Source organism: Equus asinus, chromosome 7 (assembly GCF_041296235.1).
Source record: "Equus asinus isolate D_3611 breed Donkey chromosome 7, EquAss-T2T_v2, whole genome shotgun sequence".
NCBI lineage: Eukaryota > Metazoa > Chordata > Mammalia > Perissodactyla > Equidae > Equus > Equus asinus.
The window spans coordinates 83,272,320-83,294,681 of record NC_091796.1 but is presented as its reverse complement, the minus strand read 5'-3'; the positions used below and the strand labels follow the sequence as shown (position 1 = coordinate 83,294,681).

Sequence of the window (22,362 nt, the reverse complement as noted above, 5' to 3'; positions counted from 1 at the left end):
GTCCCTGCAGAAGACTTTTGTCACACTGCCACCTTGAAGACATGCCTAGGGCACTAAGACCTCCTGTCCCAAGAAGCCAAGGGCCCTGGTCCTAGGGCCCATCTCCCTTCCCCTTTCACAGAATCTTCCAGCTTCTGGGTGGGTGCCTCCCCGGGGGAAGGGATGGTCAGGATTGCCAGGCCAGGGAGATCCGACATGTGTTTGATCACGCGCACACACCCCAGCATCCTCTTCCCCACCCATTCTGCTCCCGTAGCACTTTGCACCTTGACTCTGGTTCTTCAGATGCCAATTCAGAATGATCTGTGATGTCTATGCACCAGGATCATCTTTGTCTCCTTATGCAACTGGCATAGAGAAGGACCCAGGGGTGTGGGTGCCCTCTTCTCTCCCATCCTCTCCCAACATCCCCACTATGGAGAATGGGGTCTCCGAAGTGGCTCAGCCTCAGAGGGCAGAGGAATAACCCAGCAGCTTTGCCTCCTGTGGGATGGCTTTTGGGCCATCCATGGTGACCATGGGGGGGGTCTGCCTGAAGCCTGGGGGGTGGTAACCTGGCTCACCTCTTTCCCCTTTCCCCAGGAAATCATCACAGTAGGTGAAGTTATTAAGCATTTACAGCATATCAGGCACCTTTCTATATGGCCAACACCCACTTTCTCATTTAAACCACACAACCTGCCTCTGAGATGGGCTTAGAAAGCTGACAAGACTTGCCCAAGGTCACACAACTAGCGGCAGGCTCTTAAGCCCTGCTGGACACTGCCTCATTGCACGGCCTCCGCTGGACCTCGTCCATCCCTCTCCTCATTGCTGCTTGCTAGCCGAGGGAACTTGCATGAGCAACCTCACCTCTCTGAACCTCAGTTTCCCCATCGGAAAGGTAGGGGCAACAATCTTCTCTCAAAGGTGGCTGGGAGATTCCCACGTACTGAGCGTGTGAAGCACAGAGCTGGCACACAGGAGGTGTTACATGGGCAGGACCTACTACCAGCCATCATCCCTCAGGCCTCCCCAGTGAAGTGGGGGATGAGAAGGGTGATCTGCCATCGCAACCACCCAGCTGTCACAGAGGCGGGACAGCCCCGAGCTGTCGGCGGGCTCTCCAGCTCTCAGAGAGCTCCGTTCCACATCACAGCCGATTAGTTACAAACAGCTTCCTCTCCTCGCGTATCACTTACACAACAGAGAGAAAGGGGCGATTGTTCTTGAGGGGGAAGGTCTCCTGGCCCCTCTCACCAGGGCTGCTCAGAGATGCTGTGGGACAGCCAGGAGGGGCTGGAAGGAGAAGGGGGGCATAGTTGCCGGAAAGAAGGATGTGGAGGGTCTCAGCAGTTGGGAAGGGACAAGCTGAGTGTCCACCCTAGTGGGCAGCAGGCAGGCGGGGGCCTGAGGCTCAGCAGGGGCCTGAGTTGTGAGGGCAGGAAGGGGAGGCAGCTACGGCACCAGCTCACGAGCCCGATTCCTCGACAGTAGCTTGCCAAGTAGCCCCAGCTGCGGAGGACTGCCCCCGACTGGGTGGCGAGGGCACAGCAGGTGCCCAGCCTCTGGGTTTCTCAGGAGCTTTGGTCACCACTAGGATCTAAACAAACACCCTCCCTCAAAGCAGCCATGACTGGCCTGCCCTCCAGTCCCTCTGGTTTCAATAAAGCCCAGTCTGGGGCCTGGAAGGGCCTGGAAGGAAGCTCAGTGTCGGGGAGGCTGCTGGACACAAGATACCGGCTGTGGCCCCAGAGCCTCCCTCCGCCCTTAGTGGTCCTTGACTTTGCTGCCACCACTAAGCTAGGTCCTTCCACTAAAGCATGGGGCCCAGCACGCACAGAGTACCCCTTTGTCAGTCCTCTTAGCACAGCTGAGGCCAGTTGGCATTTTCACAAAGGGCTTTACTAAATACTAAGGGAGAACAAAAGGGAAATAATTACAGAAAACACGAAAAACCCAGCCCCGGCTGCCAAATTCCCAAAGTACAGGTTTCCAATCCTTTGGTGACGACATGTCGCTCCAAAGGCCTGGGACAAGGCCGTGGGCACCTCGCCTGGCTTCCCTTGTTCGCAGCCCTCGTGGCGGGTGCCATCTTGTTTCCCGCCCCTGGGAACCACTCGGTCACCCATGGGCTCTGCTCTTGTCTCCCTTCCAACTCAGCCCCACCCCAGGCCTCCCACCGGGTTCTGGTCTCTGGCCTGAGGCATGAGCCTTGTCCCCTGGAGGCTGGCGGGACTGTGGTGACCAGCCCAGGGCATGATTACACAGTAACAGGACATTGTTCTCCCACACTTACCCCTACCAGAGAGGCCCACCCAAGTTGTCTTGAGCATGGGGTCCAGGAGGGCTACCTCTGAAGGCTGAAGGACATTTGGGCAAGGAACGGGCAGACTTGGGATGTTTTCCCCATGGGGAGAAGAGTGAGTGCTCTGAGGATTGGTGCAACTCAGCCATCAATCAAACACCTACTGTGCGCCATGCATTGCACTAGGTGCTGGGGATCCAGCAGTGAACAAGTGTCTGTTCTCTCAGATCTTATAGTCTGAGGGAAGACAGACAGACAGCTGGGCAGTGATGACAGTGGGGGTCAGGTGCCATGATGGAGGGGCAATTCAAGGTGCTGGGAGAACCTGGATGAGTGGCTTTTCACCCAGTGGTGGTGGCCAGGACAACCATCAGAGCCTGCCTGGAAGAAGTGCATGGAGAGACGAGAGGGTGCAGGTTGAGGCTAGGGTGAGTCCACAGGAAATCCCAGCCCAGCAGGCAGGAGGAGAAGGCAAAGAGGTCAACCAGGTACCTTCTTGCTGGTGACTTGGCTAGTTGTGGCTGCAGCATGTCTAGCCTATAAAGTGGGAAGGCCATTGGCCCGAGCTCTCCCTGCCAGCCAGGGAGGAGGGAGTCCAGTCCCAGGTACTCCACCTCCCACCCGCCTCTGGCCACACCCAGGTCTGGGGCTCAGGGACAGGGTCCGAGGGAGTGGGCTTACCCAGGGCCACCTGGGACACTGCTCCAGTGCCAGATGCTGAACTGTCATCAAGGGAGAAGGAAAAGGAAAGTAATTCAGAGGGTCAAGACATTGAAGAGGCCAGGCCAGAATGGGAAAAGGAGTCAGGAAGCTGAAAGCCAAGAAATTGGGATGGGTTGAGGCAGGTATTTCAGGCTAAAACCATGACTAATGCCAAGTGTGGGAAGTCTTGTGTTTTGGGGTGGCCCTGGGAGGTAGGGACTGGCCCGGCAGCTTAGCATGCAGAACTAGAACCTGTGGCTGCTCAGGGTGACTGCTGTCATGGCCCAGACAGTGTTGTCATGGCCCAGACAGTGTTCCTATGGCCGAGACCCTTGTGTTCACCTGTATGTCCCCAACTCCCGTAACAGGGTCAGCTCCAGGCCTTGGATGAGGGCTTCTCCTTCCCACACATCAACCTGTCAGAGTTTGGCAAGCACCCCCTCTGCTCCAGCAGGGGGAAGACCCAGAAAGGCTTTGAGACATAGGCCCTCCTTCAACGTATTTGAAGTCTGGTTAGCAGCAAGAGCTTCTGCTCACTGGAGAGAGTTCTGGAGAAAGACCTAGGCTTGATCCCCATCTCTGCGCCTTCCTTAGTAGCTAAATGACTGTGGGCAAATTACTTAAACTCCCTGCACCTCCATTTTCCCATCTTCAAAATGGGAATAATTGAAACCTACCTCATAGGGTTATTTTGAGAATTCCGATGATAGCCAGTTAAATGCAGAGCTGAGAACACTGACTCTGCCGGTGGATGTGCTCAGCTCCTGGATCTACTCGGGAGGCCTCATGACAGGGGGTCTGATTGCCCAGATGGTGATGCTGAGATGTGTGTGTGTGCATGCATGCGTGCACACGTGCAAATCCCTCTATCCTTTCACTCCTCTGCAATTGGCAGAAACATAGGATTCTTTATTTTCTGTCTCATGTCCACGAAGGCAGGGACTCTGCTCTGTCACTGTAGTATTTTGAGGGTTTTTTTGGTGAGGAAGAGTGGCCCTGAGCTAACATCTATTGCCAATCCTGCTCTTTTTTGCTTGAGGAAGATTGTCACTGAGATAACAACTGTGTCAATCGTCCTCTACCTTGTATGTGGGATGCCACCACAGCATGGCTTGACAAGCGCTATATAGGTCCACACCTGGGATCCGAATCCATGAACCCAAGGTCGCCAAAGTGGAGAGTGTGAATTTAACCACTGCACCACCGGGCCGGCCCCTGTAGTGTTTTTATATCTCTAACAAGAATCAAAAGTTGAATTAGAAATCATGCCTACCAGGTACCATTCCTGCACCCAGCTGCTTTGTCAGTCCCCACCTGTGAAGTAAGGACTGTTATTATCCTCATATATTTAGATGGAGCGAGCAGGGGCTCAGCGAAGTAAAGGAAGTCACCTGAGGTTATGTGGCTGGCAAGGACTGGAGTCCCAGTTCAGGGGAGCCAAGCTACCAGCACACCACCCCCCCGGACTGCATGTGAGCAAGAGTAAAGTTCTATCTAACCCATGGGACCTGCGGGGTCTTAGCCTACCCCAGCTAATTCATCTCACGACCCAAGGGTCAGGTTGAGAAAGTCCCCAGTTTAGTGACAAAAAGCCTGAGGTGGACTTGGGAGAATGACAGTCATTGCCCAGGTGTTGAGCTCACTCCGGAGTGTAGGAAGAGAGCTGTGGCATCCTCCGCCATCTATACCCTCCGCCCCCAAAAGTCAACTTCAAGGGAACCGTCACACCACATCCCAGCCCCCGGGGCATGAAGCAATATGTGGTGATGAAAGAATAAATGAGGGAGTGCAAATGCACGCACACACACAATACACACATGCTGGGTATACATGGTTATAGGCAAATGTGCCCAGTACATAAGTGCTCAAGACACTCAGCTATAGACAAGCATACACAGGACAGACATTTAATACACACGTTCATGCATAACACACACCCGTGGCCACATACGCAAATCCAAATCCAGGATAAAGACACAGAAACACATGCCTATGTATACACAGATGTTATGGGCAAACATATATGATCCAGATATGCACAAACACACATCTACTCACCCCCATACACATGCACAGCGATCCCTACACTCCCTCTACCATAACCCTAGGCCAGGAAGGAATCTGTCTGCCCACGAGCCCTAGCATGTTGCAGCCAGTCAGAAAGTTCTCTGCGGCCCCCGCTTAGCTGTCCAGTGACTGGCCCCTGGCTCCTGGAGCTCCAGTCTTGGGGCCGGCCAGGCAGGGAGGCGGCGTCTCTGGCAGCCCCGCGTGGGTGGGCAGGCAAGCAGCGGACGCAGAGGTCACTGGGGTGAGAGCTGGGGCTGCCCTGGCCTCTCTGCTCCTGGCTGGAATGTGAGCTGTAGGGGCCGCCTCCCAGGCCTCCGTCCTCTCCCACAGCCGCCCACCCGCCCCAGCCCAGGCCAGCCCATGATCCTGAATCCTGCCAGGTTCTGGCAGCCAGGGAGGGAGTGGCAGTGATGAATGCTCAAGGACCATGGGGAGGGCACAAGCAAATGCACAAAGAGATGCGTAATCACACACAGAAGCCAGTCCAGATATTCACACACAGAGGGAGACACACACACAAAGACACAGGCAGGCATAAAAATTCACAATCCCACTGAAAAGCACATTCAGACACACTTCCAAACACATCTAGAGACACAGCAGACACATACACACACATAATCACACAAGCATACAGAGATACCAAGAGACCAGACCCCCACACAAGCCACGTTTGTACATACAGAGGACACACGCAGACTCTCAGACCACACAGAGACCCATAGCACACGTGGGCCTTCACAATCACACAGAAATGCCCACACACATGCACAGGCACATGCACACACAGACACACACAGACTCCCATCCGCAGACCCCTGACGCCTTGGAGCATTTCCTCCTCCTCCTCCAACCAGGAGGAAATGCTGCACTAGGCCACTCTCCAACCCACATGTGGCGGCCTCACAGGGAGGGCCTGAGCAAACTGCTTCCCACAGGAGGAATGAGTGCTGGACCCCCAGCCAGGTGCCCACAGCTGGGCTACCCTGCTGTCTGAAAGCCTGACCAGGAGGATGGTGCATGGGGTGGAGAGACAGTTCTGGAGTCACGCGGCTTGGATTTTCTCTGTCAGTTCCTCAGACACACACACACACACACACACTCACTTTTCAAGTGTGCATATGTCTGCACAACATATACAGGCAGGGGCACTCTGGGAACCTCAGTTTCTTCATCTATAAAATAAGGTTAATAATCCTTTCGCCCCTGAGGATTGTGGGGATGACATAGGTGGAAGGGCCTGACCAAATGACTGTAGTTTCCGCAGAGGCCGCTAAGGTCACGAACCTCTTTTGCAGACGTTGGGCTCCACATCTGGATGCTCCCACTCCCGGTGGCCGGCCTAGAAGAGGGGAACAGAGCTGTGAACCCCTCTCCGCCGGCCGGCACTGCATGCTCTCGGTCCGGCGGGCCCCGGCGGGGCATTAAGGGTCGGCGTGCGGAGCGCCCCTTGCACGCGCTGCGGGGCCGGCGCGCTCAGCTCTGCGCCTCGGCCACCTCCGGGCCGGCCCGGCGCTAGGCGCTCCCTAGGACTCGGGTCTGGAGCGGCGTCGGCAGTGGGCGGGGCCGGCCCGCAGCCCCGCCCCGTTCACGGCCCCTGAAACCCAGCAGCCGAAAAGCTTCAGTCCCAGAAGGGAGCTGCTGTCTGAGAAGCAAGCCGCATCCTCGCTGCCAGCCATAAGAGAAGGGGGATCGCTCTGGGCTCCCGACGGACCCTCCCCAGGGACCCGCCTGCCCCCCGCCGCCCCGCCCCGCCGGGCGCTCCGCATCAGGTTCCCCAGCCGCAGCCTTACCTGCCGGCTCCCGACTCCCCAGGGCTTGCAGAAGATGCTCAGGCCACCGGCGGGGACCTCGAGGTCGCAGTGAGGGGGCATCCGGCCCCCCATTCAGCTCCTCTCCTCCTGTGCTAGGGCCTCCCCAGGGGGGCGAGCATGGTGGTTTTCCCTTGGAGCCTCCTGGCTTGGGACGTCTGAGAAGATGCCTGCCATGAGGCTGTTCACTTGCTTCCTGCAGCTCCTGGCTGGGCTGGCGCTGCCTGCTGTGCCCCCGCAGGTAAGACCCACCCCGCCACCCCCAGCCTGGCTCCCCTGACCTTCCCACCCCCAGCACTAGAAGCAGGGGCTCTGAAATCACAGACTCACTCTGGGGAGTGGCTCCTCCAAGGATGTCCACACACTTCCCAGGAGCCAGCTGGACCACGCCGTCTGGGAGGAGACCTCAGGCTGCACTGTCCCAGACTCTAGCTCCGGGGTCTGTCTTGGTGGGGGCAGGGAAGCCACAGGGAAGGGAGGGAGGTTTCCTGTCTGGCCCCTGGAGCTCTGGTGGCTTTGCTAAAAGCATCTCTCCACTAATCTCAGGCGGGTCCCTGGCCTTGTGGTCAGGGTCGAGGCCCCGTGACAAGGCAGGCGCCCCCAGGACCTCTGACCTGGCCTGACAGAGGGAAAGCCTGCTGAAGAGGCCATTGGTGGGGAGGCTGGGCCCTGCCCCCACCAGTGCTCTGGGCTGAGCCCAGGGCTCCTGGGTGGGCTGGGGGTGAGACAGGAGGTCATGCTGTGCCCTCTTTCCCGGGTGGGCAGCCGGAGGTCCTCAGTGCAGGGCCTGGGGAAGTGAGCAGGGCCCTTTTCCCAGGAGCCGGGTGAGTCTGGCCGGGAGCCAGCTTGGGCAGTGAAATCCTGACAAAGCCCATGAGCTCCCTTCCCACTACGCTGTCCTGCTGCCCCGGGAGTCCCCAGCCCCAGCCCAGGAGTGGGTGGGCTGGGCGGTCCCACAGGGGTGGAAGAGCCCCACCACCGCCACCCATCTGCTGGCTGCAGGATTGGCCAGAGGTGTAACGTTACCAGCAGCACCAGCTCATGGCGCCACCCGCTCCAGCCCCTCGGCTCCCACTAGCTGATCACCTCGCCCTGGGCTCTGGCACCCAGCCAAGGCGGGCTGCACAGGGCCCAGCAGGGCTGGGTGGAAGGGAGACCCCAAAGGATTGCAAGATCTTTGGGGCACAGAAAACAAAGTCTCCAAAGCCTCCAGCCTGCCACCCTTTCCAAAAGAGGAAACTGAGGCCAAAGAGAGGGGTGGGACCACCCAGGGTCCAGTGAGTTTTTAGTTGCACCTGGAAAGAGGCGGCTCTGAGACTGAGCAGAGAGTGTGTGCAGCAGGGGGAAAGGAGCCCAGAGGGGCCTCTACGTTCTTGTCAACACACTTGGCCCCAGAGCGCAGAGACCCAAGTGGTTCCCTCATCTCTGCACCTTTCTGTCCACAGCAGTGGGCCTTGTCTGCTGGGAACGGCTCGTCAGAGGTGGAAGGTAAGCCGGCTGGGCTGGGGGTATGTGTGCTCATCCAGCCCTCCCTCCCAGGCCTCTGCGGAGGATGGGAAGAGACTGGCATGAAGGGTGGGTACTGGCTGAGACTGAGTTGGAGAGAATCTGCAAGCTGCCTGACATCCTGGCTGATGAGGTTGGCAGGGCCTGAGAGCTCCCCCGTTGTGACCTAGAGGCCTAGAGAGGTGTATTCCTGGGCCGGGGTCACCCAGCACACAGAGAACAGGGCTGGGGCCAGTATGCCCAGGATGCATCCACTTGGCTCAGAGTGCCTTCCCAGCATGTGGAAGGGGCCAGATGGGGTCTTGGAGGGCAGTTCGGGCAGTGAGTGCTGGGGGCCACACTGGCAGTCTGGGAGTGGATGCCGTTGGCCATCAGTCAAGGGGATCAGTGAGGGCTGAGGGGACCTTCCCAGCAGCCCAGCCCTGGCCCGTCTGCAGCGATCTGACGAGGCCTTTCCATTGATTACAAACAGACAGAACATGAGTCGGGCCCTCCCTGACCCCTCCACTCCCCACCCCGGGTGGCATCAAGAGGAAATCTTCAAAGGGCAACATGTTTGCCAAAAAGGCATACGTGCAGAAGGCAGGAGGTGCATGCCAGGCCCCCTGCCTCGCTCTTCCCTCCCGGCCTCTCCGAGACGTGCAGCGAGTCCACACACCACTGCTGAGGCTTCCTACTGTGCGTGTAGGGGAGAGGGAGTGTGTAGCGACGTGCACACGCACGCGTGTGATAGCCTCCGCAGGCTGGGAACACCCTCTCTCTGCTGGCCTGCCTGCCCGCCCACCAGCTGCCTGCGGGCACTTGGGCACCGAGTGGTGGGGGAGGTAGCAGCCCTTGACTTCACTGACGCCCTCCCCCTCCCCTGCTGTGCCCTCTGGGGTTTGGGGAGGGACCCATCACCCATCTCCACCCCATGGCCTTTATGATGCTTTCAGCGTATTTCAGGCAACAGCTACCAAAGAAATCTGAGTCTCAGTTTCCTCATCTGTAAAATGGGAGCCTTAGACTACATGATATTTCAGGTTATTTTTCTAAGATTGTAGGATTATCTGACTCCCTAGAGGAGTCACAGGAGTATATATATCTCCCAGGGACCAGCGTGAGGAGGCCTGGAAGTGTCAATTCCTTAGGGCAGCTCACCTGTCAACCTCATCAGTCAGGAAGCCTCTATGGTGGCCAGGGGAAGTACCATGAGCTTTGGACCCCAGCTATCAAAATCTGAAAATGCCATGCCCTCCCACAAATGCCAGACAAGAGACAACGTGGTCTGCACTTTGCAGCCATGGACATTGATTTTTACTATTACTATTCTAATAATAGCGTTGGGCGTTTACCAGAATTCTATGCTGAGCACAGGCTGTGAACTAGGAAGGCATTTGTATTCTCCTCATTTTATAGATAAAGAACCTGATGCTCAGAGAGGCCCTTGGGGTCATCTAAAGCATCAGATACTCCTCAGTATATGTGGCAGAGCCGAGTGCATGGCACCAGGCCTCCCCATGGCTCATGGCAGGCTGGCTGTGTGCCCCGCCAGTGACCATGGAGAGCACACCTGCTGGGCTCAGGCTGATGGCCAGCAGCTCTGAGACAGCCCGAGGGCCCCTCCCCAGCAGCCTCTCCAGAAGCTTGCTCTCAGGATTAAACATTTCCCTTCTTGGGTCTCCTCTGTCCTGGGTGGTAGGCAGCTGGAGCCAGGTGGGAGGCCTATAGGACCAGCGGGAGAGCTGAGGGCCCACTTGTGGCCCTTGTGGGACCGCCTAGCCCCACTCAGGTGCCTGACTGGGCCACAGTCTCCCATTCCTTTCCCTGCAACCCCTGCCTCTGGAGCAGGTCTGGGGCCAGAGGAAGTGCATTCAGGAGCAGCTGAGCAGAGTTCTTTCCTGAGGGCTCAGCCCACATCTGGGAGCGGTCGCATGCTCCCTCAGCCGGCCCCTCGCCCAGCCCCCTTTGTTTCTCTCTCACACCCATGCAGCGGCCTCCACCGATGAATTGCCCTCTTTCCCGGGGGCTGCCAGGTAAACCAGGCCCAGCCCACCTTCTTTTCAGCCCTCCCCCAGCATGGTCTGGCCATGTGGCCCAGAAAGTGGTGGATTTCGGGGCCCTGGAGCCTGGGACCTGTTGACACAGTCTGCATGGTGGGGTGTGGGGGTGAAGACAGGAAATCTCTTCTACCGCCAAGGCCCAGCCGGCTCTGCTTAACCTGGCCCAGCCGGGTGGGAGTCTGTTGGTGGAATGGTAGGGGACTGGGGTGCCCCTTCTCTGCTGCTGTCCCCTCCCTGATGGCTGGTCCCAGGGCAGGAGCCTGAGCCTCCTGTGGCACTTTGGCAGCTGGCTATTTCTCTGCTGTTATTTATGTTTTCCAAGGCGGAGATTAAGCGCTAGAGTTACATGGTGCTCGTGAAGATTTTAGACTAAACACGCGCTCATGGAGTTAGGATGGGGAGGTGCTCCTCTGACCTCGCACTGCAAAGGCCGCCTTCCCCCAGGCTTTGGGGCTGCCTAGAGGGAGAGCGCCTTGTTTCCCACTTGGATCCAGGGAGAATGTCCCTGTGGCTGGAGAGGTGGGCTCAGGGGAAGCGTCTGGTCCCCTTCCCATTCCTGGACCTAGTCCTAGTGCCCCCTGAGCAGACAGGGCAGAATGGAGCAGCAGACGCTCAGATAAGCACGGTTTATTGCCTCTGTGCCCGCCTCTGCCAGCTCCACGTGGACATACCGCCTCCTGGGTATTTTCCACCAGCTTGCAGCCTTTCCCAAGGGCCTCTGCGAGGGCTGAAGTTTATTTTTCCTCTGAGATTACTCTGAGACTCACGTCCGCAGAGGCTCAATGGAATGGACTTCGGCCCCTTCTGCCTCCTAGGAAGGGCCGTGGAAGGAAGCGAGGGGCTGCCAGGAGAGGCCATTGCTCTAGGGCAGAGGCTGCAGGGTCCCCAGGTAGCCCAGCTTTCCTGCCCTCCCCCACCGGCTGAGGATGACCAGCAGGTGTAGGGCAGGATGACCCAGGGCTGGAGATGTTTCTCTGCCACAGTCTCAAGGCTGGGTTGGGATGTGTGCGCAAAGTCACAGACCGTCGTCAGAGCTGGGAGAGAGCTTAGCAACCATCTGCTCCCAGCCTTCTTTTTCCCCAGCTGAGGAAACTGATATACCCAGAGAGGTTAAGTGACTTCCCCACGGTCACACAGCCAGTGTAGGGCCAGGACTAGAAGCCAAGTCTCCTGGCTTTAGCTACTCACTTCCTGGGAGCCTCCATTTGGGGCCAGGCCCCAGGCCTTCCCCTGAAAGAGCAGCATCTTTTGAGAGGTTCCAGATCAGCCCCTAAAAGATCCTGGTCACAACCACCAGGACGTTGTGGTGGTCCGGGACATCCCTGATAATCCTCAGTGTACTGTCATCTAATCAATCAGTTCTTACTTAGCCTCTGTTTACCGGAGGCTTGGGGCCCTGTCCTCACGGAGCCTCAACTTGGTTGTAAAGGAGATAAGAGCCACCAGTGGGCGAGATAAAGCAAGCCCTCAGGGCCGAGTTATGCTCAAAGGAGGAACATCTGTTCCTGCTGGAAAAGTTGGAGAAGCCTTCTGGGAGGAGGTGGCGGTGGGCCTTGAGAAACGGCTGGTGGGCTTTATTTGGTTAGAAATGAGAAGGGGGCAAGGAGCAGAGCCCAAAGGTGGGAATTATGGTGATGCGGCATCCACTGGTGCAAGGGTTGGTCCGACTAAAACGGCGAGTGGGGATGGGGCACGTGGCTGGCTGGTCTTGGCTGCCAGGCAGAAGAGCTGGTCCAGGGCCGCTGGAGGGGCGGGGGGGGGCGGGGGGGGCGGGTGGGAAATAAGGGCTAAGGGGAAGGCTAACCCTCCCTGTGGGACTCTGCAAGCCAATCTTGCAGAACTCGCAGAACTGACTGCTGCAAATTCTCCAAGACCAAGGAAGCACCGGGTCAGGCCTGAGAAAAACCCAGAAGGCCTGGGGAGCTGCCAGAGCTGCTCCTCAGAGCTCCAGAGACACCAAGGCAGATGTGCGAGCCTGAGTTGAGAACAGAGCAGACAGCTCAGGGCCCCGAGAAATTCTGTTCCACTGGCATTTCCATCCAGCAGATGAGCCAAGAGGGAAACAGTCCTCCCAGAGGGATCACGTCAGGAGCTCGGAGCAGAGGGAGCTCAGATAGGCTGGGGGCTTCGTGGAGGAGGGGGTGGAGGCTGAACCTGGAAGGCCCTGCAGGACCTGGGGAGCTGGGGCTGGGGCTTCGAGGAGCAGGCCCCTCCTGGCCTGACCCAGCTGTCTGTGCCTCCTCGTAGTGGTGCCCTTCCATGAAGTGTGGGGCCGCAGCTACTGCCGGACGCTGGAGAGGTTGGTGGACATCGTGTCCGAGTACCCCAGCGAGGTGGAGCACATGTTCAGCCCATCCTGCGTCTCGCTGCTGCGCTGCACTGGCTGCTGTGGTGATGAGAACCTGCACTGTGCGCCCGTGGAGACGGTCAACGTCACCATGCAGGTAGGGAGAGTCCCCTCCTCATGCCCTGGCCTGCTCAGGGGGCCACCCAGCGAGGGAAGGAGGGCAGCCCAAGGTCACAGGACTGGAACTGACTCCAGCACAGTGCCCTCCTTCCTGAGCCCCCGCCCGGGGTTTGAGCCCACTCACCTCCTCCCTTACCAGCTTACTCAGGCCCTGGCTTAGCCCTCCCCCAGGACCCAGGATATCTGGTTGAGGTTGGAAAAGAAATCTGCTCAGATTCAAGAAGCCTCTGTTTGTACCAGGAGCATCGGGCGCCCTCTCAAGCCAGCTCAGGCCCTGCACTTTGCTTGCACGCAGGCACGCACACACACGATGGTTTGTCGAGTGCTTTCTGAACAATGCCAAGCACTGTGCCAGGCCCTTCATAGGTGTTACCTCAACTCTCATTCCTTCAAGACAAGTGTTCCCATTTCACAGATGAGGAACTTGAGGTTCAGAGATGTTATTTCACTTGCTCAGCAGGTGAAAGAGCTGAGATTTGAACATGGGTCTTTCTGACTGCAGAGCATGGGCCCCCTTCCTACACTATGGCTATGCTGGTGGCCCTGGGTGGGGAGGGACAGGGGTGTCCCTCAGATGGCCATGCAGGTAGGAGGGCTGTTTGCCCCACCCTTAAAGCAGAATGAGGGCCTGCATCCAAAGGCTGGTGAGGAATAGGGAGTCTTGTCCTCCCCCCACAGAGAGGATGGAGAGAGTGTTGGAAACCACTGGCCACCCCCCCAATCCAGGCATCCAACCTTTCTCTCCCTACAGCTCTTGAAGATCCGCTCTGGGGACCGGCCCTCCTACGTGGAGCTGACCTTCTCTCAGCACGTGCGCTGCGAGTGCAGGTAGGTCCTCAGGGTGGTAGGGACAGGACCCATGCAACTGGCAGCCTCAGCTGCAGCCTGCACTTCCTTCCCGGCTGGGAAACAGGGACTAATGGCCGCTGCCTTTTGTCCCACCATCGGCCGGTTTTGCCTGGGGAGGTGGTCCCAGCAGCTGGAGCACAGCTGTTGAGAAGCTACAGGGCTACAGGGGCAGAGGAAGCCTGGGTCCCTCCCAGACTTTCAGGGGCTCGGAGCATGTCACCTCCTCCCCGAGATGGGAGGCTGCTGCCCAGCCCTGGAAGAGGCACCTGGGCAAAGACGTTGTAAGCTGGGACTTCGTTCTGGCCAGGCTGGTGCCCCTGGGAGGGGGCAGCTGGGCAGAGGAGCGCAGAGAAGGACAAGCCCTGGTGGAAGGACGGGGCAGAAGGAAAGAGGCACTGGGCTTCCCTTAGAATTGAGTCCTCACCTGGCAAATCCTCTGCCCAGTGCCAGTCTCGCTGCCCATGCCCAGGGTACCCTGAACATTCGTTACCAGGAGTAGCCGGCCTGGCACCGCCAACCAGGCTGAGGGAAGAGAGAAATGGGCAGAGATGCTCTCCTGGTGCCAGTGGGCCACAATGGAGGCACCAGACTGGGGTCCTGAGCCCTATCCTGGGGCAGGAAGAGGGGAGGACTACCGCTTATTGTGCATCTACTCTGTGCCTAGCCCCACACGAGGCACTTTTCTCACTTATTCAACAAACATTTATTGAGTGCCTACCGCAGCCAGGCACTGTCCTAGATGCTTGGGATACAGTGGTGAGCAAGACAGACAAGGTATCTGCTCTCAGAACCACCCTGGGAGGTAGGTACTCTTGGCATCCCCATTTTACAGATGGGGAGACTAAGGTTTGGTCCGGTTGCATGATTTGCCACTGCTAGTGCACGACCCCCAGCCTGTCTTCCCCTAAGCCTGCCCTTTTTTCCTGCTGCCTCTCATGGCCATTACCACATGCTCTAGGAGCCCCAGTGCTGCCCTGGGCTTGGCCCTGCCTAGTGTCTAGGGCTCTGGCTGCCCTTTTTGGACCTGAACCCAGGCTCTAGGCCCTCTTTATTGTACTGCTCTTGGGGGCCCTGCCTCGATCTGTTTCCTCCAGTCCCTCCCAGCCAGGGCTTAGCCATATGACAGCCGTTCAGTAGTGAACCCCCCAAGGCACAGTGCCAGATGGTGACCTTTCACCTTCTACCTCAACTATGCCCTCATAGCCACTCTGTTGGGGCAGGCAGACCAGGAGACTGAGGCTCCAAGGGTGTCTCTGACTTGCCCAAGATGGCAGACACATGGCCAGGCCGTCCCAGGAGGCCCCAGTACCATGCCCTGGCTCCCAAGGGAGACAGCCAGCCCAGGGCAGCATTCCCTGGCCCCGAAGCAGACTGTTAATACACTGTCCCACGCCCCCAGCCCCGTTCCCAGGGAAGACTGAGGCCCTGTCCCCTTCCAATGGGCTGGGCAACAGGGACACCTTTCTTCTTGCTTCTGGGCCAACAGCCACAGTGCCGGGAGGCAGAGCCAGGACATGCCTGGTGACCATGGGGCTTGTGCTCACCTCCCCTCACCCTGCCCTCATCCACTCCCCGTGCTGTTGCCTGCAGCGTCACACATCCCCAGGGCAGGGGTGGCAGTTGTGCCCTGACAGGCAGCCTTAGCTCGTGCCAACCATCCTCCAGTCCATGGCCTTGGCCCTTATTCACTGTCCTTGAGGAGACTCCCAGAGTGCACCCTGGGAGGCAGGGCAGGAGCCAGGGAAGGAAGTGACCAGAGAAGGCAACAGAGAACAGGCTCACAGGTCCCCAGACTTGATGCCAAGATGCTGAGGAGCAGAAGGATGTAGAGAGGAGCCGGGAGAGGGATTTGGTACCTCTCTTGGGGAGGTCACCAGAGTCTTGAGTGGAGCTGAAGCCCAGAGCCCTCTGGCTGTCTCTCCCTCGCTAGCTCCATGCTACCCCCTAGTGGCTACATTGCCAACTGCAGGGCCAGGACTGGCCTGTCCGAGGCGAGCTACAGGGGTAGGGAGGAAGCCCCCACTTACCTCTCGCCTGATTCTCCCCTGCCTCTCTCTCTATCTGTTTTCCTAGGCCTCTTCGGGAGAAGATGAAGCCAGAAAGGTAAGTGGTCTGGCTGGGGCTCCAGGTTTTTCTCGGGCCTGCCAGTCCCTGTCCTAGCATGGGGGCCCCCAGCCACTTTGTCCTGACGCTTTTGGCTTATTGCAGGAGGAGACCCAAGGGCAGGGGGAAGAGGAAGAGAGAGAAGCAGAGACCCACAGACTGCCACCTGTGAGTGCGAGGGGGGACCATGGATGGCAAGGAGGCTGGGCCAGAGGGGAGCCCCGCCCTGCCAGCAGGGGTCAGTGGTCGGAAGGGGAAAGCAAGGCCCAGGCAGTGGACCCAGGAGTCATCAGGAGACCTTAGTTCTTGTCCTGGCTTAGCCCTGAGTCTCTGTGTGGCCTCCAGCAAATCATGTCACCTCTCTGAGTCTAGTTTTCCTCTGTGTGGAGAATGAGGGGTCAAGGGCCCAGCAAGCATTCAGTCAGTCATTCTGTGAATATTTACCAAGCATTTACTGTGTGCCAGATTCATCAGTGACCAAACCGACAAGATTCCTGCTCTCCAGTGCTTACACTGGAAAAGTTGTTGGAAAAGTCCAACAGCTGAAAACTTATCCATAGCTGCTTCCTGGCGGCCCTGGGAAAGGTGCAACCCCTCACTGGCTCCCAGGCCAGTATTTCTGCCCACCCCCAGGAGGCCTTGGGGTCCACTCACTTCCTCTTTCCCTTTCCATGTTACCTGCCTATCTTGGCTTCATACCTGGAGTCCCAGGCTGGAGTCCAGGCCGGGGTGTGGCTGAGGTAGAAGGACTAGAGAAGGGAAAACCCGAATCCATGGGAGTAAATAGTAAAAATAAAATATTTCATATGCACTGGAACTCACTCACACTGCCCTTCTCCTTCAGGGCCTGTCTCCTCCCCCTCTAAGACCCCAGGAAGGCATTTCATGCCGGGGGATTGGAGCTGACCCAAGCCCCACCCCATGAGCCTGCCCCTCCGTGAGCAGAGACTTCCACCCCACTCCCTGTAGACAGGGATTCTGGGGAAGTTGGTTCCCTGAAGACATGTGGCCCTTCTTTCTCCCCTGGGCCCAGGCAGCAACTTGGAGAAGGAGCTGGCAGTGTAGTCAATGCAGGGCTGCCCCCAGGCTGGGCAGCCCCACATAGAAAGTGTCTCATTGCTCCATCTGCCAGGACAGCATTCTTGAAAAGTCTCATTCAGGAATCTCCTGAAAGAATTTCAAAAACCTATGTGCTCCCTTGTTCTTTTTTTTTTTCCTTAAGATTGGCCCTGAGCTAACATCTGTTGCCAATCTTCTTTTTTTCCCTTCTTCTCCCCAAATCCCCCAGCACATAGTTGTATATCCTAGTTGTGAGTGCCTCTGGTTGTGCTATGTGGGACGCCACCTCAGCATGGCCTCATGAGCAGTGCCATGTCGGCGCCCAGGATCCCAACCAGCGAAACCCTGGGCCACTGAGGCGGAGCGCGCGAACTTAACCACTTGGCCAGGGGGCCGGCCCCATTCGTTTTTAAGTTGACATTGAACTTTTCCATCAAAATTGTAAATAGTTGCAAAGGATATCATTTCTCGCATGTTATATATAAATATAAAAATACTGTAAATATTTTTAAATGTTATAAATATTTAATATAGAGCCCCTATATAACTCTTCAGGTGTATCCTATGAATAGGACATCCTAATTTCCTACTTACCATCATGCACTTTTAAAAAATGAACAGCAACAACAAAAAAATATGAACACTCTCATTAATAGTTGCATATTCACATTGCTTCTTTTTTTCTTGAACTTGTATTTCCATTTCACTTTGCCCATAGACTTTTAGCTTAATGAAATATTTTTTTAATGTTCAGAAGTCTAATGTATCACCTTGCCGTGTATACCCACCACAACAATGGTATATAAGTCTGAATTATTTAAAATTTCCCTTGAACATAAAACTCTAAATTAAATTTTCTCCTGGAGTGAATTCTCACAATAATTACTAGTAGTACAGATTGATCAAATCAGCACAAATGCATCACATTTTAATAAATGCTAAACATGAAAGTGCAATCAGTCTTATCAGGAGTGGCTCTCAATGAGATGGATGTGGCCACCTCTTTTCAATTAGCTAATGAATGTTGCCTCCTGCCAGACAAGACAGCGTCCAGCGCTCCTTCCCTCCCTGTCCGTCCTTGTTTATAGACGATAAAGGATGAGAAACCGCACCCACGTAAATAAGTGAGTGGAACTAGATGTCACTCAATCACTTGAACTCCTTCCAAGTTCTTTGCCAAAAACCTCAAGGTGATGTGCCAACAAAAATGACTTCTCCTGACATAATTAGCTGACAATTCAGTCAAGTTGTTCTTCAGTTTTGTTGAAAGCAAGGACTCGGAAACCGCCTGACTTGTGAAAGGCTTGGTTGCCCAGTGGTTCGCCATATCTCCCTTCTCCATAGCTGCACCTCAAATTGTTCTTTTGTTCAGTGTGTCCCCCCAAAATACTTTTTTACCTTGGGGCAAAGTACGGTAGCAGGGTTTGCAGTGGCAAGATGCTTCCTTCCTTTCTTGGGGGAGAAGGGCAGGTGTGGCTCGGTGGTGGGGAAGCCGACCTCAGGCGGGGAAGATGGTGGGGAAGCAGATGTCGCGGGCAGACAGTTTTCAGGCAGAGCACACGTGGAGGCTGAAAACTGATTCCTTTAAAACCATCAGTACTCACATACACCTTGGGCAATCTTCCTGTACATCTAGGGGTACCTGAAGCCCCGTTTGAAAACTGCTGTCCCAGAGTAACCAGAGGCATTAGTGCATGGAGCCAGATTGGGTTCAAAGCTGGCTCTGTCACTGACTAGCTGAGTGACCTTGGGCAAGTTTCTTAACCTCTCTGAGCCTCAGTTTCCTCATCTGCAAAAGGCTGGTAGTAACAGTGCCTTCCTCATGGGATGCTGTTAAGGGTAAATGAGAGAGTGCTTGGCGCAGGCTGGGGCAGCTGGGTAAGTGCTTGGTGAAGCATAGCTCCTGGCTTCTTGGCGTCGGTGCAAGCAGAGGTCCAGGAGTGCTGCAGTCTCCCCACGCTGCCTGCTGCAGCTCCTGCTCCGGCCATCTGCCTGCCCTCCCCTAGGAGGGACCCCGCCCTCTGCAGTGGGCTCATCCCCCGTCTGTGTTTGTTCTCTGCAGGTGCGGCAATACTGTTCCCCGGAGGTAACCAGCCCCTCGGAGGAGAGAGAGACCCCACACCCGGCTCGTGTATTTATTACCGTCACATTCTTGGTCACCTCCCTGCTGGCACCTGCCCTCTATTTATTAGCCAATTGTATCCCTGCTGAATGACTCGCCCCCTCCGAGATGAGGGGCAGGGAGGGACAGGACCCTCAGGAATTCAGTGCCTTAAACAGAACGTGAGAGAAGGAAAGAAGGCAGCCACAGACCCGTGTGTGCCTTAGCTTGGGAAGAAGCAGGACATGTGGCTTTGTGAGGGGCAGGCCAGGCCCCAGGGGCCCTGGGGGTCTGCAGGGGGCTGGCGAGGGAAGGGGAGGGGGACCCCCTGCCACTACTGGTCCTTGGGCTCCGCTCCGACAGGCGGCCTTTGTTTTGGGAGCTCCTGCCCAGAGTGGGGGTGGAGGGGCCTGCTCAGGCCACCACAGTCCAGCTGGGCACAAAGGCAGGCGGGGTGCAGGGGGTCCCACTGCTTCCTCCTGGCAGCAGCTCCGCACCCTGGAGATCAGAACGTTCAGCTCTGGAGAACAGTGGTTGCCTGGGGGCCTTTGCCACTCCTTGTCCCCTATGGTCTCTCCTCATATCTTACCACTGCTTGTACTGGGACATTGTTCTTTGTGGCCAAGGCGTCACCATCCTGCCCCTCTCAGGGACACAGGCCAAGAGTGGGCCCCAGGCTGGACAGGGAGCAAGCTGCCCCTGCGTAGCTGTCTGACTGCCAAGCCAGATTCTCTTGAATAAACTATTCTAGTCTGGAAACAGCTTTTCCAGGGGAGTGTCTCTGCCGGATAGTGGACAACAGCAGAGAATGGAAGCCGGACAGAGGAAAGGCTCCTGGGCTCCCGGCCTGCCCTGGAGGTGGCTCCGGCCTGCTCTTGCAGCGTCCTGGGCTGTCTTCCTCCCAGCTGCTTTTGGCAGAACCCCAAGGTCCGCTCCTCCCATAAGGAGTGGTTCCCAAGATGTGATCTTGACCCCAAATTGGGGGGCCCTGGCCCCAGCCACCCCTGAACACCCTCAAATGCAGGAGCACAGACCCCTTCCCCTACCCCCAGTGCCACCCCACCCCCAGCCCAGTGCCAGGCCCTCTGGACCCCGCATGAATGGGGCCCCCAATCTCCTCAGGTCCTGGTCGCCGGCTGCTCAGGCTCTGAAGGCAGGGATCCCCAGGGGCTGCTCCATTTTTTCTTCCTTTCACCTCTCATCTTTCTCTGCCTTCTCTTGAACGCCTTGGCATGAAGCAAAAAAAAATTCCTTTTTTTCTTTCCTCAGTCCAAACCACTTACCATCAGACTCCCATGTGCCTGTGACCCACAAGGTGTGTTTGTTTTTATGTCATAAGTGGTGCAGGAAGGGGAGTTCCCATTTTCTGATTGGGGGCTGCTCAAGACAAACCCTCAGGGGCCCAGGGGGCAGGGGACCACCTTCAACTTTGGAGGGAAGCCATAGACAGTCCGGTGGGGCGGGGTGGGGTGGGGTGGGGTAAGGTGGCTCTGCTGAGGCAGCTCATGAGGCCTGGGCACCCCTGGAGGACACTCTGGTCAGAATGTGCTTCTGGCTGGTGATCACAGAGGGGGTGTGGGCCAGCCCCGGGGGATGCACTTTGCAGAAGGAACACACTTTCTCTCCTGCTTCTCCGCTCTTGGGCTGCAGCCATTCTGAGGCATTGCCTTTGACAGATTGAGAGCTGAGCAGAGCACCCCTTCCCCTTGGCCAGGCCTCCAGCTCGGCCCCAGGGACCCCAGCTCAGCCCCTGTAGCATCTCCAAGGCTGTCAGCCTCACAAGTCACCCACTTGGAGGTTAGCCTCCCCACCAAGGCCAGCAACCCTGTGGAGACCTAGATAGAAACCGGGGAGCTCCTGGAGGCCAGATGCAAAGATCTGCATCCATGGCCGGGAGCCTCACAGCGGACGAGTAGGAAAAGAACTGACTGGTCCATTTGACTGGATCAGTGGTCCTTTCAGGTCATTTGGGTCCTAGAGGGCCTGTCTCATTTGCTTCTTTCGTATTCGTAGAGCCCCACCTGTGTACCTGACGCTGTCCTGGGCACCGAGGATCCAGTGGGGATAAAACACACAGGGACCTGCTCTCACAGATCTTGTATGGAGTGGAGAGACACACTGTAGTCCTGTGTTACAGGATATTGGGTAGGCTTTATTCCTGCTCAAATTGGTGACTGGACCCAGAGCTGAGGAGAAAGGGGTCTTGAGTATCCCCCACTCTAAAACAAAGGAAAACCTGTTTAAGGCTGAACACATCTGCCTACAGGGTTTATTGAGAGATGGCTGAAGTGATTCCACTGGTCCCAAACATCACCCAGATCCCCCTTCCTCAGTCTCCATGAGCAGAAGACCAGGGTTTTGTGGGGCGTGGGGCTGGGGGGGTCACTGGAGACCTGGTTTGCTGGTTTCTCCCTCCGTGCCTCACTGGAGCTGGATTTGCCATTCAGATTAGCCCATGTGCTATCCAAGTGGGAACTGAGGGGAGTGGAGAACTGAAGAGTGACAGAGGACAGAGGGAGGGACACCTTGGAGCATCCAGCAAGGGTTTCCTGCAGGTCAGGGGGACATGGTGGGAGGTGAATGGCCATGAGCTGCCTTGCCCATGACATTCCCCTCCCAAGAAGGAGGCCTACAGGCGAGGAGACCCCACGGGCTGTAGACTGTGCATGTAGGATTGGGGCAGTGGCCGAGTAGGGGGGTTAGATGCGGAGCTGGAAAGGAGCACATCAGGGAACAGTGCTGTGGGGTGGCCTGCGGTGTGCCCACAAGACAGTTGGCATATGGATGCTCGTCATGTCAGGCACATTCATAGCCAGAGAAGAGATGGCCACAGCTAAGAGGGAATTTCCCCAATTCCTCCTTCCTGACCCTGGTTGAAAGGAGAGAAAGGGAATGTGGAGAGGGAAGCGGGTACAAGGGCAGACCATGCCCCTCTCCGCTCCCTTGAGCCAAATCCAGGTCTTGCCTTGGGGAGGGAAAGGGGTTGGTCTTAAATTGGAGGGACCAGCTAGATGGGGCTGGACCTTTAATGAATTAAAGTGACAGGAACATTAGAAGAACTGCTCAAGATGCTGTTAAGAGACAGGAAAAGGAGAATCAATACAGTTCATCTAGAAGCAATAATGAAAGAAAAAAACTGGTTTGTTTGTACTCCCACTCTTTACTCAATAAGCAAGTTACACACATAAACAAAGAAATTAATAAGAAAGTGTCTTATTGCCAAAGTGTGGTTCTGGCGTATTAGAGATGGCCTTAAATTCTCTGACATTCCTCCCCTTGAAAAGGGAGGTCTCTGTTCCCTCCCTTTGAATCTGAGTTGACCTGGGTCTGCTTTGATCAATATAATATAACAGAAGGGACCCTATAAT

At 56.6% G+C, this 22,362-nt stretch overlaps 1 protein-coding gene across 4 annotated transcripts; it reads left to right on the top strand.

Moving 5' to 3' along the window:
* Positions 1-6,639: 6,639 nt before the first annotated feature.
* PGF (placental growth factor) lies at positions 6,640-21,144 on the top strand. Of its 4 annotated transcripts, XR_011504679.1 has the most exons (9): positions 6,684-7,108; positions 8,313-8,355; positions 12,663-12,859; positions 13,634-13,710; positions 15,805-15,834; positions 15,940-16,002; positions 18,956-19,024; positions 20,264-20,309; positions 21,008-21,144. XR_011504679.1 is itself a non-coding variant. In XM_014835796.3 (7 exons), the coding sequence occupies exons 1-7, from the start codon at positions 7,034-7,036 to the stop codon at positions 18,981-18,983; spliced, it is 513 nt and encodes a 170-aa protein (XP_014691282.2). In that variant the 5' UTR covers positions 6,680-7,033; the 3' UTR covers positions 18,984-19,750. The 4 variants fall into 4 exon arrangements, 2 of the variants coding, with proteins under 2 accessions (XP_014691283.2, XP_014691282.2); XR_011504680.1 differs by lacking the exon at positions 15,940-16,002 and having other exon boundaries at positions 21,008-21,137; XM_014835796.3 differs by lacking the exons at positions 20,264-20,309; positions 21,008-21,144 and having other exon boundaries at positions 6,680-7,108; positions 18,956-19,750.
* The last annotated feature ends 1,218 nt before the right edge of the window (positions 21,145-22,362 follow it).